General features: G+C 53.1%; 6 protein-coding genes across 6 annotated transcripts; 4 read left to right on the top strand and 2 right to left on the bottom strand.

Moving 5' to 3' along the window:
- Positions 1–1,355: 1,355 nt before the first annotated feature.
- Positions 1,356–2,283, top strand: BGZ61DRAFT_349090 (uncharacterized protein; the record flags this gene model as incomplete). Its single annotated transcript, XM_046240118.1, has 3 exons — positions 1,356–1,531; positions 1,589–1,998; positions 2,048–2,283. 3 exons carry the CDS (start codon positions 1,356–1,358, stop codon positions 2,281–2,283), a joined length of 822 nt encoding a protein of 273 aa, XP_046105930.1.
- A 1,274-nt stretch (positions 2,284–3,557) lies between these two features.
- On the bottom strand, positions 3,558–5,388 carry BGZ61DRAFT_349289 (uncharacterized protein; the record flags this gene model as incomplete). The annotated part of the gene is made up of 6 exons (XM_046240133.1): positions 3,558–3,641; positions 3,897–4,311; positions 4,361–4,428; positions 4,480–4,705; positions 4,759–5,051; positions 5,104–5,388. The coding sequence occupies 6 exons, from the start codon at positions 5,386–5,388 to the stop codon at positions 3,558–3,560; spliced, it is 1,371 nt and encodes a 456-aa protein (XP_046105929.1).
- A 389-nt stretch (positions 5,389–5,777) lies between these two features.
- On the top strand, positions 5,778–6,974 carry BGZ61DRAFT_208901 (60S ribosomal protein L20). The gene is made up of 4 exons (XM_046237990.1): positions 5,778–5,896; positions 6,252–6,436; positions 6,491–6,667; positions 6,720–6,974. The coding sequence occupies exons 1-4, from the start codon at positions 5,893–5,895 to the stop codon at positions 6,876–6,878; spliced, it is 525 nt and encodes a 174-aa protein (XP_046105928.1). The 5' UTR covers positions 5,778–5,892; the 3' UTR covers positions 6,879–6,974.
- Positions 6,975–7,069: 95 nt separating this feature from the next.
- Positions 7,070–9,249, bottom strand: BGZ61DRAFT_348710 (uncharacterized protein; the record flags this gene model as incomplete). The annotated part of the gene is made up of 2 exons (XM_046240087.1): positions 7,070–8,293; positions 8,350–9,249. 2 exons carry the CDS (start codon positions 9,247–9,249, stop codon positions 7,070–7,072), a joined length of 2,124 nt encoding a protein of 707 aa, XP_046105927.1.
- Positions 9,250–9,766: 517 nt separating this feature from the next.
- Positions 9,767–10,808, top strand: BGZ61DRAFT_448750 (GNAT domain-containing protein). Its single transcript, XM_046245513.1, has one exon. The coding sequence runs from the start codon at positions 9,878–9,880 to the stop codon at positions 10,562–10,564; it is 687 nt and encodes a 228-aa protein (XP_046105926.1). The 5' UTR covers positions 9,767–9,877; the 3' UTR covers positions 10,565–10,808.
- On the top strand, positions 10,720–11,496 carry BGZ61DRAFT_208880 (uncharacterized protein). Its single transcript, XM_046237989.1, has 2 exons — positions 10,720–10,941; positions 10,996–11,496. The coding sequence occupies exons 1-2, from the start codon at positions 10,875–10,877 to the stop codon at positions 11,409–11,411; spliced, it is 483 nt and encodes a 160-aa protein (XP_046105925.1). The 5' UTR covers positions 10,720–10,874; the 3' UTR covers positions 11,412–11,496.
- Positions 11,497–12,421: the final 925 nt, after the last annotated feature.

The raw sequence follows: 12,421 nt of genomic DNA, 5'->3' as shown, positions 1-12,421 counted from the left end.
CACCAGAAAAAGCAGGGTTGAGGGGAACCGAAAGTGTGTGTGCTTGGTGCGAGAAGCCGTGATAATGGCGTCTCTTGGAGTCGTGAGGACTAGATATGGGAGGAGAGACTTCCAAGGCAATGCCCTCGGCAGCAAGACCAAAATACACTCCAATTGACCCCGATTGAATCTCCCAGCTGCGACGATGCCATCGATGTAAAATTTGGCGAGGCTTGCCCCGGAATTGTGAGCCTTGCAGCTCCATCGCCGAGCATGCACTATCGTCCAGTCCCAGCCGCTGGAGCACTTCTGCCTTGCGTCGCTCCGTATCCAGCACGCACCTGCGCAGGCGAACTGTCCCACACCACCACCGCAGAAAGTGCCGGCTGCACGCACTTTACGTACCCTTGCTGGAACCCCAGCCCCCCTGAGCGCCTTCTCCGGGCTCTGACTCGAATCTGGACAGTTGAGGCGAGTTGTGGGAGGATCCTTGTCCGGGCATGTCGTCCGCCCTCAGCTTTCAGTGGTACCACGGCTGGCACACGAAGTTTGACCACTCCAGCAGGTCGAGGTACGTCAACTGTACAGTGTAACACAGTGAGTAGCTTCCAGACGAAAGTCCCCTCTAAATGTAAGATTTAGCCACTATCAACCCAAAGTACACTACAGTGCATTTTGGATTAATTTGTGTTTTTTAGATTTTGGGGGTAACTCCCTATAATGCCCTATTACTTAGCTGATCACCGTGAGAATTAGGGCTGTAAAAGCACTAAAGTTTGGTGAATGCCCCCTGAAAGTGACTCCCTAGCTCTTATCAATGACTTGTGATAGTACTGTGTGGGGGCCGTCCAGTGACCATTGAAGTTGTCCAACATGCAGCACCGCCCTGGCCACGCCCCCCCTTGCGCATCAATTAGGCTTCCTCAGGTGTCCATTCCACTTCGTCATCACGTGTCCGCGTGTCAATCTCGCAATCCAATTAACGCGCATTGAACAGCACTGGCGCGTCCCACCAACGACTCCATCACCAACGGGGCTGACTGGCCTGGCTCCCGGCAGGACTTTGGAAAAAACAAGGGGCCAGGGGTGCGATTATAGGCAGCGTCCGCCTAGTTCTGCACGGGGCATTCGCCTGTAGCTTATAAAGATGGCCTCCTGCCTCCCATTCATGCAGCCCAGCAGCCAGCAGCCAGCATCGTCCATCAAGTTGACGCCTTAGGTAGGTCAGTCATCAACAATCGACACTTTTCTCTCTTGTTTTCCATCTTTCAACGTCTGCCTTTGTTTATTATTTCCATCCACCAACGACCGTATACCCTTGGCTTTAAAGCGCCATTTAATGAGATCGACGACTTGCCGGTCAAACCATCGCCAACATGTTCTCCAGACGACACGAATCCTCAACCAAGAGCTTTTCCAAGAGCCACAAGGCCAGCAAGTCTAGCTCGTCATTCAGCAAAGACAGTGGAGTCACAAAGCGACGACATGAGTCTCGCAGGAGGCCAACCACGGCTTCGACAGCCACTGCCAGCGACGACACAGTCATGGGCAAGTAAGTGGTTTTTCCCTGCCACCGTTTCTTCTTCATCAACTTACACGTTTTCAACAGCAACTTGACTTCTGCCATCGTTACCCTTGTTGTTGGCACCGAGCAACGCCTTTTCGCCGCTCACGAGGATGTCCTGTGCGCCAGTCCTTTCTTCAGCAACGCCCTACGAAACGGATACATGGATGCCGCCACCAAGCGCATCGCTCTTCCCGACGAGGAACCCGAGATCTTCAGTTCAGTTCTCGAATACCTCTACAAGGGTGACTACTATCCTCGTCTGGTGCACAACAAGCGTCGCAACTCGTGGGAGTTAGAGCCTAGTAGCGAGGAGGAGCGGGCTACTGTCGAGAGCACCGTCTATCACCGCGGCGTGGATGGCGATCTTCTGAAGGACACTGTCATCTACTGTGCTGCCGAGAAGTACGGTCTCGAGGAACTGAAGAAGCTTTCACTTCGGAAGCAGGGACTGCGTGAGTTCCTTTCTTGGACTTGATTCCCAACACTTTCTAACTTAAACAGAATCTGGAATCCAGTGCAGCACTATTCTGGCCTCAGCTAGATACGCTTACAACAACACGCCCGACTCCGATTCCAAGCTTCGAGCACACTATCTCGCTCTCATAATTCGCTCCCGAAGCACCTTCAAGCGCAGCGGCACCATGCAACTCGAGATGTATAATGGTGGCACTCAGCTTTTCTTTGATCTTTTCGTTGCACTTTGCAACCATGTCGACGACATCTCTACTGCGCAGTAAGTTGCCCATCACGCCACCACCGTTTGCGTCACATTGACTAACCTCCTTGCAGAAGCACGCCTCGTTCTAACCGCCACGTCTCGTAATCTTTCCTATCACGCACACCCACATACACGGCCTCTGCATCATTAATGACACGACACCTCCTCTTGCTCGCACCCCTTCAAACTTGGGAATAGGCTTTTGCAAGAACAGCCAACAACTAAAAATTACATAAACAAATGGGCGTTATGGTGTTACATGGTAAAGAATGTGCTTTTTCACGGGCGTGGGATTTTGGTGTGCTTCACCTCTGTTTTTCGACTTGTCATTTTCTTGCTTTCGTGGTTTCCCATGTACGATTACTCTTCTCGGCCGGCCTTTTTGGACATACTCATTTTTCTTTTGGAGCACAGGTTTTCATTCACGAGGGGAAAGATTGCCACAGGAACAACGGTGGATTTCGTTGGTTGGGTTTGGCTGTATCAGACGGGATATCAAGACTGACATCTACGCGCGGGCGGAAATTGTATCACTATTCACGATGATTTTTTGGCTGCTTTTTTTAGACAGCGCAACCTTGAATGACTGGTTTTCATTCTGATTCTACCCCTTTACCTCTCCTTGATTGTGAACATGACACTTACAAAGGTGTGAATGAGACGGCCTCCACACACACTACCGCGCGGTCCGCCAAGCCGCTTGAGTATGTCACAGACCCACTGATTCATCGTGAAACAAACTTCCTTTTGTCGGATGCCTCCCCCGGAGATAAAAGGCAAGTGAGTCATACGATCCAGGGGGTGCAGGATGGGTGTGGAAGCGGACGAGATGCAACCCATGCGACCCATTAATGTTAAAAATGCGGGGGTGGCCAACAGTATCTGAATCTGACGAGGAAATGGAGGCGTATTCGTAACCTCTTGGGGAAAAAACGTGCTGGCACTTTTTGGCTGGGATGGAAGAGATATCGACTCGGTGGTGCAGGGGTGGATGGCGGGCTGAGAGTGACGGGCTAATGTGATGCACGGTAGTGTCTTTCGGCGTGAATTGGCCAAGGACTCGCCGGGTGCACAGAGAGAGACGGGGGCGGGGATGGGATCAAAAGCAAACAGAAGATTTCGCCGGCTTTTGTCTGATTTGTCGAGATAAGCGTCATCATGACTGCTTAACACTTTTCCGCCCTACCACATGTTGCCATGTTCTGCAACCTCGGCGAGTCTCAAGCGGGTGCTAATAACCGTCACACCTCGCATATCATCGTATCGCATCGTGCCAACCGACACTCGTCCAGCTCACAAGCCTGTCCCTGGGAAGGCGCCCTTCTTCGATAGGACGACGATACCTCGCTCTCGGGCGATATAGCCTTTCATCAGATCCTAAGCGAGACATCCTGGTTAGTGACTCAGTTCTTTGTAAGGCTGAGGTGGAGGGGCGTGGGGATAGAACTATCGTGAATGCCCCAGGCAGGCACCCAAGGAGGCAGCAATTGGGTGACGAGTATATAGTCAAATGACTGCCACAAGGCCTCGAGTTTTGGATTCTGAACCTTTGTAGAACACAAGGGCCAGTCATTCGGCTGACCTCCAAAGGCAACCGACGCCGAACGCGTACAAACGTGATGGACAACTCACCTTGTAGATCATGTTGGCTAGCAGGCACTCAACCTCGTCCGGATCCATCAAATCACCGCCGCTTCCCATGCTGATGGCCGCCTGGAACTCTGCAACAGGTACACGAGTACGACGCATGGGTGCACTACCGTCCTCTTTCGGTTCATCGAAGCCGCCAGCGAGGTATACCTTACGCAGCAGGTTACGCAAGGCGATATCTCGGCCCCGCTCTAGCGTCAGGTAGATGCGTCGCTTGACAAACTCATCCTCACCCTTCTGCAAGGCAAGGTCAAAGGCGCGGAGGTTGCCACTCTTGATGCATGTGGCCAACGGGAGGAACAGCTCCTGTAAGCGAGGGTAGTTGGCTAACAAGGCTTTGGTGGGGAGGACGTGACTGGTGAGAAGGCGGCAGGGGATGAGGTATGTTAGGATGCGCCTATTGGTGTCAGTGGTGCATCACATACATGGATGATGGGGATGCATACTCGGCCTGCGGGGCGGCATCCTTGTGGCAAAGTTGCCACGCTTCGGTCAGATGAGTTTCAGCCTGAGGCTGGTGTCAGCGGCATGTACGCAAATGCAGCGCAATGAGTTTTACCTCGACATAGTTTTCCTCCAGGAAGAATAGGACACCCTCGTAGTATTTGAATGTCGCTCGCTGAGACTTAGGAAACATCTCCAGTGCTGGCATGTCTCCCTTGTCCTTGTACACTGCAAGTGTCTTGAGAATCGTTCTCGATAGAGATGCTGAATTCAACTTGAAGTAGGTCTTGAAGAGTAGGTTGATGATGAAGTAAATGCCCCATTTCCTCGACTCTTCTAGCGGGGCCCTAAGTTGATAGTCAGCTGTGCTGTCCGCTGGGAGAAGGGTAGATGCCATTACCTGTCATTCAGACAGAGGGTAAATATGCGCTTCAGGTGCTGTTCGCAGTCTCTTAGCTGCCCTTGCTTGTCTGCTTCGGAATCAAAATCATCTTGCATCAAAGAGGCTCCCACCGTAGGGTCGTTAGCCGTGCGGTTGCGCTCCTCGTCGGATTTGATGGCGAATAGTCGCAGATACTTCCCCACCATATATAGAGAAGGGATAGTCCAGGCCGCGAAGTTATAGGAGTTGTAGCCTCGGATAAGCATCGAGGTCAACTCCTTCCAGGACTCATAGACTTTGGTCCATGAAGACTGCCACTCCCGTCAGCGACGAGATTCTCAGATGAAAGACCAGACCTCTTACCTTGCCGCTCTCTCCCGCCAAGATCTCGCCGATAGCCTTCCAATATGCCATGTACACCTCGCCCCAGCCATTCGCCTCCGTATGGTCCAGTTTCTGGCGGTGTGATGTGTTGGTTTTGATGAAGTGCTTAATGTCGCCCTTGACACTGTGAAAGTTCGTGCTCTGCCAGATAGCTTTCAGCCGGTTAGGTTGACCTGGGGGAGCCACAGGAGAGAGGGTTTGGGCGAGCTGATAGCCATTCTGCCCGGCATGCGCCTGCGCAAAGTCATGAAAGAGGTCGTTCATCGCTTCGAGTCCTCAGCCACAATGATGACCCGTGGAATGGCGGCAGATGAACAAGGAAAGGTCCGCGAAAGGGCCCAGCTGCTTAGTGGGATGATAACAGAGCTAAATTCTTTCAATATTCGGTGGTAATTATTATTGATGCAAGGAAACTTGATTGTCTGTTCTCGCGCGGTTTGTCTTCCCTTCTTCCCCAGCGTGAGGATGATCTCGTCGTCGTTGCTGATTGGGTGGGGGATCTCAAAGTCTTGGCAATAGACCCAGTGACTATGCACGTGACAGTGTTTTGTGGTGGGTCTTGGTTGACCAATCGCTGTTGGGGCCAAAGCCCTGCAAGAGTTATGTCTCTTAGCCCTCCCACACCTCCGCACAAAAAAAAATCGGTGCGACTCCTTCAACTTCGGCCATCTTCAAACATTCGCGACAGTTGGAAGACATTTGACCACCGTCATCGTAAGTCGCCAACTACCTTCACACACACAAGGGAATCACTAACAATCTTCACAGATGGGTAAGCAGTTTCTTCTCCTCCCCCTCCAGCCGACTGAACGATGCCGCCGCCGTGGTGAACCCGATGGACGACAATTTCGACACACACCTTTCGCACGCCCAACAAGGGAGCAACACTTGGGATGGGGATTGGCCTTTGCGGCCTGGGTGGCTGCGAGGATCTAGAATGTCTGAATTAATGGCCGCTCGACGGCCAGGGTTCTTGGGATTCAACACCGGAATTTGAACGACATGCCGAAATTTCGACAATTTTCTCTGTGACGAAATCCGACCTCGCTCTTCGACCACCACTGGCGCGCGGCATTGGAGCACACAACTTTCAATTACCGAACACTGTACTGACTGTCCTCACCTAGGTCGTCTTCAGGAATATGAGGTCATTGGCCGCCATCTGCCCACCGAGGCCAACCCTACCCCCGCCATGTACCGCATGACCATCTTCGCTCCCAACGAGACGGTCGCCAAGTCCCGTTACTGGTACTTCTTGCGTGGTCTCCGAAAGGTCAAGAAGGCCACCGGTGAGATCGTTAGCGTCAAGGCTGTATGAAGCGAACTTCTGGAAGCTAGTGAACTACCAAACTGACTGGTACCGCAGATCCACGAGAAGCACCCCCAGAAGGTCAAGAACTTCGGTATCTGGCTCCGATACGACTCCCGCTCGGGTACGCACAACATGTACAAGGAGTACCGTGAGCTGTCCCGAGTCGACGCCGTCGAGTCCCTCTACTCCGACATGGCTGCCCGCCACCGTGCCCGCTTCAGGTCCATCCACGTGCGTATATGCCTCCTAGTCCTACAAGCCTCAGGAATTAACCCGAATTTAGGTCCTCCGCGTTGCTGAGATCGAGAAGACCGAGGACATCAAGCGACCCTACATCCGCCAGCTCATCACCAAGAACCTGAGCTTCCCTCTTCCCCACCGTATCGCTAAGGAGAGCGCCAAGAAGGTGTTCAGCGCTAAGCGACCTTCCACTTTCGCTTAGAATGTTTTCGATTTCGAGGACGGTTGGGAGGCTCTGCGGGTGTTACTACGGATCATGGAAATATCAACTGCATTTGCTCGATAAAACGAGCAACGAATGAACCAAAATTCTGAGCATACTGATGAGGGGTGATGCAATTGATTGGGTTTCTAACTTAAAATGGTGTCTTGGGCATGCCCCCAATCGTGAACTCAAGTTGAATCTGCTGCACCGCTTCCTTCTGGAGATTGATCCAGCTTTGTGTCGTTTAAGAATTCGGTCCACAATGACCACTCCATCGGCCCAGTTTGTCCCACATCTGTCCCTACATTCGTCCCCAAATCCATCATTAGTAACTCTGGCGGGAATTCGAACAACGTTGATTGATCCATCGTATTCATGTCGTAGGGCTGCGTCGAGATATCTGTGGAGCCTTCGAACCCCGTTGCCTGGACAGGATCCAGCAACGATTCCGGAACAGGCTCTGTTGATGTTGCTGAGAGATTTGTTGATAGCGAAGTCTCATTGATGCTCAACCTCTTCATGAGTGCCTCTGCCCTCGCTGCCCTTGCCTTCTTAAGGAGCTTCTTGATGGGTCGCCAGAGTGACCCACTCGCAGAATCGGCGATATTGTCTCTTGATGCAAGGATATTCCGATCCACAACCTCCCAGGCCCTATCCACCAACTCGCCCTCTGTCTGGACACAGAGCTCAGCCAGGCAAACGGCGAGGGGGTGCCATTGAACGTAGGTGTCGGTCCACCACGCATATCGGTCTCCCCAATCCTTCTGCGTCATGCGCTGGCGAAGCTCCATGAGGGACAGCGATGTGCGCAACATAGTTTCGCGGGAGACCCGGCGGATGGGGACCATGCTGCTGGTGAAGGGATACTGGATATTGAGCCACAGCTTGAGGATGACAACCCGAGCAATCTCTGAAGCGTACACCGATGGAAGGTGTGATGGCACGACCGTGTGGATGAAACTGTCCTCGAGGTGTCGGATGTGGGCGATTAAATCGTCCTCGGTATAGACGAAGTGCTGAGGCTCCCCTGGCGCGCTCTGATGTGGGTGGGTCATGATGCCGAATATGCTGGAAGATAAAGCCGTACACATGAGGACAACGTTGTCAGCGGGCGTTGATTTGGGAACGAGGGGACCTGTAGTATTGGGGCCGAAATCGTCATCGTCAATGTTAGTGGGCATGATGGTGTTGAAGCTGAACCGGGACATGATGGCATCAGAGCCACGGTCTTCAGAACCCCGAACGTCGAGGACGATGATGAAATGCCATAGGCGGCGGCGCATCTCAGCCACGTACGGGGTGAAACGCCGGCCTTCACCGTCGCGATGGATGCCTTGACCTTGGGCAATACGGATGAGGAGGGCGGTGACGACCCAAGCGGAGCGGTCGTGTGCGTAGCAACGGATCATCGCCTATACCTTCCATGTTAGGCAATGTGATGAATGATTCCGGAGCATAGATGACATACCGTGTAGAGGGCTAGAGCTTGGAGTGTTTCCAGTTCATTGCTGTTGAGATAATCGGCTTGGGCGAGAGCCCGCTCTACATTGATGCGATATCTCGTGCTTAGAACATCTCGACTCTCGCCTAGCTTTTCTAGACAGTCCTCGGGACTTAGGCAGGTAACTGCACAGAAGTAGATGGCGAAGATGACGGCGTTGATGGGCGCATCGAAGGGAGCTGGTGAGGGGCTTTCGAAATATGTTTGTAATGTTCTTGCCATGGTCGGGCGATGAAGGATCTTCATCAGAGGATCAACATTGCGGATGTAGATGGCCCAGAGACGGACCATCACCTCTGGTGGAGGATGATGTAATGCCTCTTTTTCGTGATATTCTGGATTTCCGAGAAGGAAGCCTGAGACGCCCGTGGGTATTGTCAAGCTTGCAGCCTCAATGGACTCCGGGCTGGTGCCCTCGTCGTCATCGTCATCGTCATCAGACGGTTGATCAAGCACTTGCCTGATGCCCTCAATCTCAGAACACAGATGCCCCCAAAACTCCCCGCTGAGATACTTGTCCACGCCCTGGGCGACAGCATCCTTCACTGCCGGACCCTGCGTGCCCTCCCTTGCGGGTGTCGCAATCTCTCCTCCACGACCAGCCTTGAGCTCTTGGTCCAGCTGCACCAGCCTGGCGGGGTCGGCCTTGCCTACGATGGTCTCGAGGCGGCTAATGCGATCTAGAAGTTCGGTTTGACGCGGTCGCGGTGCGCGGCGGGTTGGTTTCCTGGACGGATATGCACACTCGAAGCCGAAGCGGGTGCATTGCGTGCAGATTGGCTGAGCCTTGTCGCACTTGATTTTGCGGTTGCGACAGCTGGAGCAGCTGAGGACCTTGGCCCGTCTGCCGCCTTCCTGGGCGCTCATTGAGGGCACTTGAAAGGTAAGAAAATGTGCAGTCGGCTTGGTTGAACAAAGAGTGATCGATGATAGAGTCGTCGCGACCGTGCACGTTCAGTCATGGCAATGTCACTTTTCACTAGCTGTGGTGGATTGGTGTTTAGAAATCCGAAGTCCGGCCAGCCCGTACTCTGGTCCGTAATGTAAGTGGGCAAACTGCCGGTCCCACCCGCGTACATTCTCACATGGGTGAGAATTTTGGGTGATGACAATCCGCTCATACGTTTGGCTGTGATAAACTCACATCGTCAAATCTGAAACCCATTCATTCTCTCCGGAAATCGGTGTGATTGCCGTCAAAGCTGAAAATAATGGCGTTTTCGCTCCTGTAGCTTTTAGGAATCAGGCGGCTGATCACTGGAATCGGCAGGTCGTTAGTGGTCGGCTGAACTTTTGTAGCTTGGGGTCTCAGGCGTGACTCACGGTGGTGTTAGGGTTAAGAGAAGAAGCATGTAAATAGAAGACATGTTCTCAGCATTTCAAGGGTAAATTGTTCTCCTGAGTTGTGAACTGACCATTAATTCTCGTCTCTGACCCATCGCATTCATTTGTGTTAGCATTCTCTGTCAAACCGTTCCTGTTTCTCTTCATCAGTATGGAGTCATCACCAATCGAATGGGTCACTATCAAGACCACGCTCCCCATGTTCCCCTTTCCCCCGAATGACCAGCGACAGGTCATCAAAACGGAGCGCCTCGTCCTGCGACCGTTCAACAACGACCAAAATGACCTTGAGGGCCTGCATGCGCTCAGAGCGCAACCCGAGGTGATGACCTGGAGTATCCAGGGTCGACCAGACAAAGACTTGGAAGAGACCAGCATCAATCTCGCCCGCCAAGTATCTCCAGCAGAGATCCAGCTATACAACTGGGCCATTTGCCTCGCTTCAACCGGCGAAATCATTGGCATTGGCGGGTGTGGCACATTCAATGGCGAGCTGGGCTGGCCAGTCCTGGGATACATGCTGCGAAAGGAGACCTGGGGCAAAGGTTATGCCACCGAGTTTCTGAAGGCATTCACCGAGGCATGGTGGGCTTTGCCGCGGGAGGAGGTTGAGCTCAAGGTGGACAAGAACACAGTCCGGGGCAACGGAGACGTTAAAGACGAGTGTATCGCGGCCATCACGCTGGACAGCAACATGGCGAGCCACGGGGTCCTGCGAAAGAACGGCTTTGAACGCGCCATGGCGTGGGAGGAAGAGGATCTTCGAGACAAGACTCAGATCGTGACCCTCTACGGCTGGATCACAAAGGATGCCAAGTCGGAGAGTGCGAAGCCGTAATGAGCCCACGTGGACATGAAATCGGATGTAATGTTACCTTGCCAGCGTCTAGAAATCGATTATGCCCACTGAGAGCTGCAAGATGAAGTCTGGATGACGTTCCGGACTTTTTTAACATCCCAAAAGTCCGGAACTTGGGCGGACAACTTCCAAGTCCGTGTTGCCCCCGCTTTTCTGAAGTATATACGTACGATGCTATCTCAATCGACGGCTTGAAGTTTCATAATTTCTACTTCTAACATCTACTGAAGGACATTCTACCTTGATAAATAAGTCATTTTTATAATATCAAAGATCAAATTGAATAGACATGCAGTTTCCCACTCCATCTCTCTTGGCAGTCGCCACGGGTGTCGTCGGCTCAGCTTGGTCCTCAGGTATGCCTCCCACCTTACTTACACTAGATCACACATACTCACAAAAAATAATAGGCATGATTGCTAGCATTTCGGTCATCGGGGTTCCCGGGGCTTTGATTGCCTCTTCGTCACCCGCCACCATCTGGGCCGAATTCTTCGCTCGCGGCGTCGCCCTCATGCCCAAGGTCGCCGCCACCACTGCGGTAGGATTCCTTTATGCCGCGTACGACACTCGCCAGCGCGGCGGAAACTGGAAGGGCTTCGTGGCCGCGGGAACGCTGGCGCTGGCGATTGTTCCGTATACGTTGGCGTTTATGGCCGGGACAAACAATCTGCTTCATGGAGCGGTAAGCGGAGCTGGTGCTTTTAGTGAAGGAGAGGTGAAGAGGTTGATTAGCAAATGGGGAGCCTTGAACTTGGGACGAAGTGTGCTACCGCTTGCCGGGGCAGGCGTGGGGTTGGTTACGTTGCTTCAGAATGTTCTGTAAGGGAAGTGGTTCTTAGAAGATGTCACACCGAGGTGACGACTGTACAAACACCACGACCCCGATGTATCTAAGTAAACTGCCTATTCACGCACTAATCTTGCCTTCCGTCTGCCCTCTTGGCGGCTGAAATCCCCCGTCTCCAAGTTCCTACCGTAACGATTCCGCCCTTACTTCTTGATGCCCTTCTCAAAAGCCTGGATCGCCCGGTTACAGCCGGCCAAGTTCTTCCTCGGCTCCCATGTGTTGTCAGTGCTCGGGAAACCCTTCCACTTGACGCGGTAGAAGTGCTCCTTGGTGATGGCGTCGACCTGTGAGTCGACAATCTTCTCAATCTCCCACTCCTTTTGAGATCCGCGGGACTCGGGCTTCTTCGGCGGGCGGCCTCGGCCCCTCTTCTTGGGCATGATAGGCGCAGGCTCCTCCTCCTGGACGTTTGGAGCGACACTAATGCGAGTAGATCGTCGAGGTGTGTCGTCCTTGGTCTTGTCGGCGCGGCGTTGGCGCTTCGCGGGTGTAGACACGGGGGCGGGGCTCATCTCGTCATCAGGGGGAGGAGAAGGCCGAGCGCGCTTAAGGGATGGGACTGTCTTTTCCTGAGGAAGAGGCGACTCAGACGCAGTCTTCTCGCTTTCGTCGCCGGAGTCGTTGTCGGGAATGTCGGAGACGACTCGGAGATCGTCGTATTCAAACTCGTTCTCGATGCTTCGGGAGAGGCTTAACGGCGGTCAGTTATGGAAAGCAGGGTTGAGCAGCGAACGTGGCTTACTTGGGCACATCCTCACGGCGGACGGGCGTTTCGCGACCGAAGAAGACGGTCGGGGATTTGGTCGATTTCTTCTTGGCTGGAGGCATTGTGGATGTGTGGTTGAAGATGCTCAGAACGATGATAGGACTTGTCTCCTTGAATGAATGCTGCCTCAAAAGACCCGTTTAGCAAACGTTGGGTGCTAACCGCCTGGCGTCGAGAATCTATGCGATGGACTTGTCAGCACTTGCTTGGCCATAAAATA

This window comes from Ilyonectria robusta, assembly GCF_021365365.1.
Source record: "Ilyonectria robusta strain PMI_751 chromosome Unknown BGZ61scaffold_7, whole genome shotgun sequence".
Classification (NCBI taxonomy): domain Eukaryota; kingdom Fungi; phylum Ascomycota; class Sordariomycetes; order Hypocreales; family Nectriaceae; genus Ilyonectria; species Ilyonectria robusta.
Note: the sequence above shows the minus strand (reverse complement) of the source record. Positions and strands in the feature narration are given on the sequence as shown.

Bases quoted from the DNA above. Each gene is read 5' to 3' on its own strand.
- BGZ61DRAFT_208901 (XM_046237990.1), top strand. The intron at 6,437-6,490 runs GTATGAAGCGAA...CTGGTACCGCAG, and splicing joins AGATCGTTAGCGTCAAGGCT to ATCCACGAGAAGCACCCCCA. The intron at 6,668-6,719 runs GTGCGTATATGC...ACCCGAATTTAG, and splicing joins CCCGCTTCAGGTCCATCCAC to GTCCTCCGCGTTGCTGAGAT.
- BGZ61DRAFT_448750 (XM_046245513.1), top strand. From the start codon at position 9,878: ATGGAGTCATCACCAATCGAATGGGTCACTATCAAGACCACGCTCCCC.
- BGZ61DRAFT_208880 (XM_046237989.1), top strand. From the start codon at position 10,875: ATGCAGTTTCCCACTCCATCTCTCTTGGCAGTCGCCACGGGTGTCGTC. The intron at 10,942-10,995 runs GTATGCCTCCCA...AAAAAATAATAG, and splicing joins CGGCTCAGCTTGGTCCTCAG to GCATGATTGCTAGCATTTCG.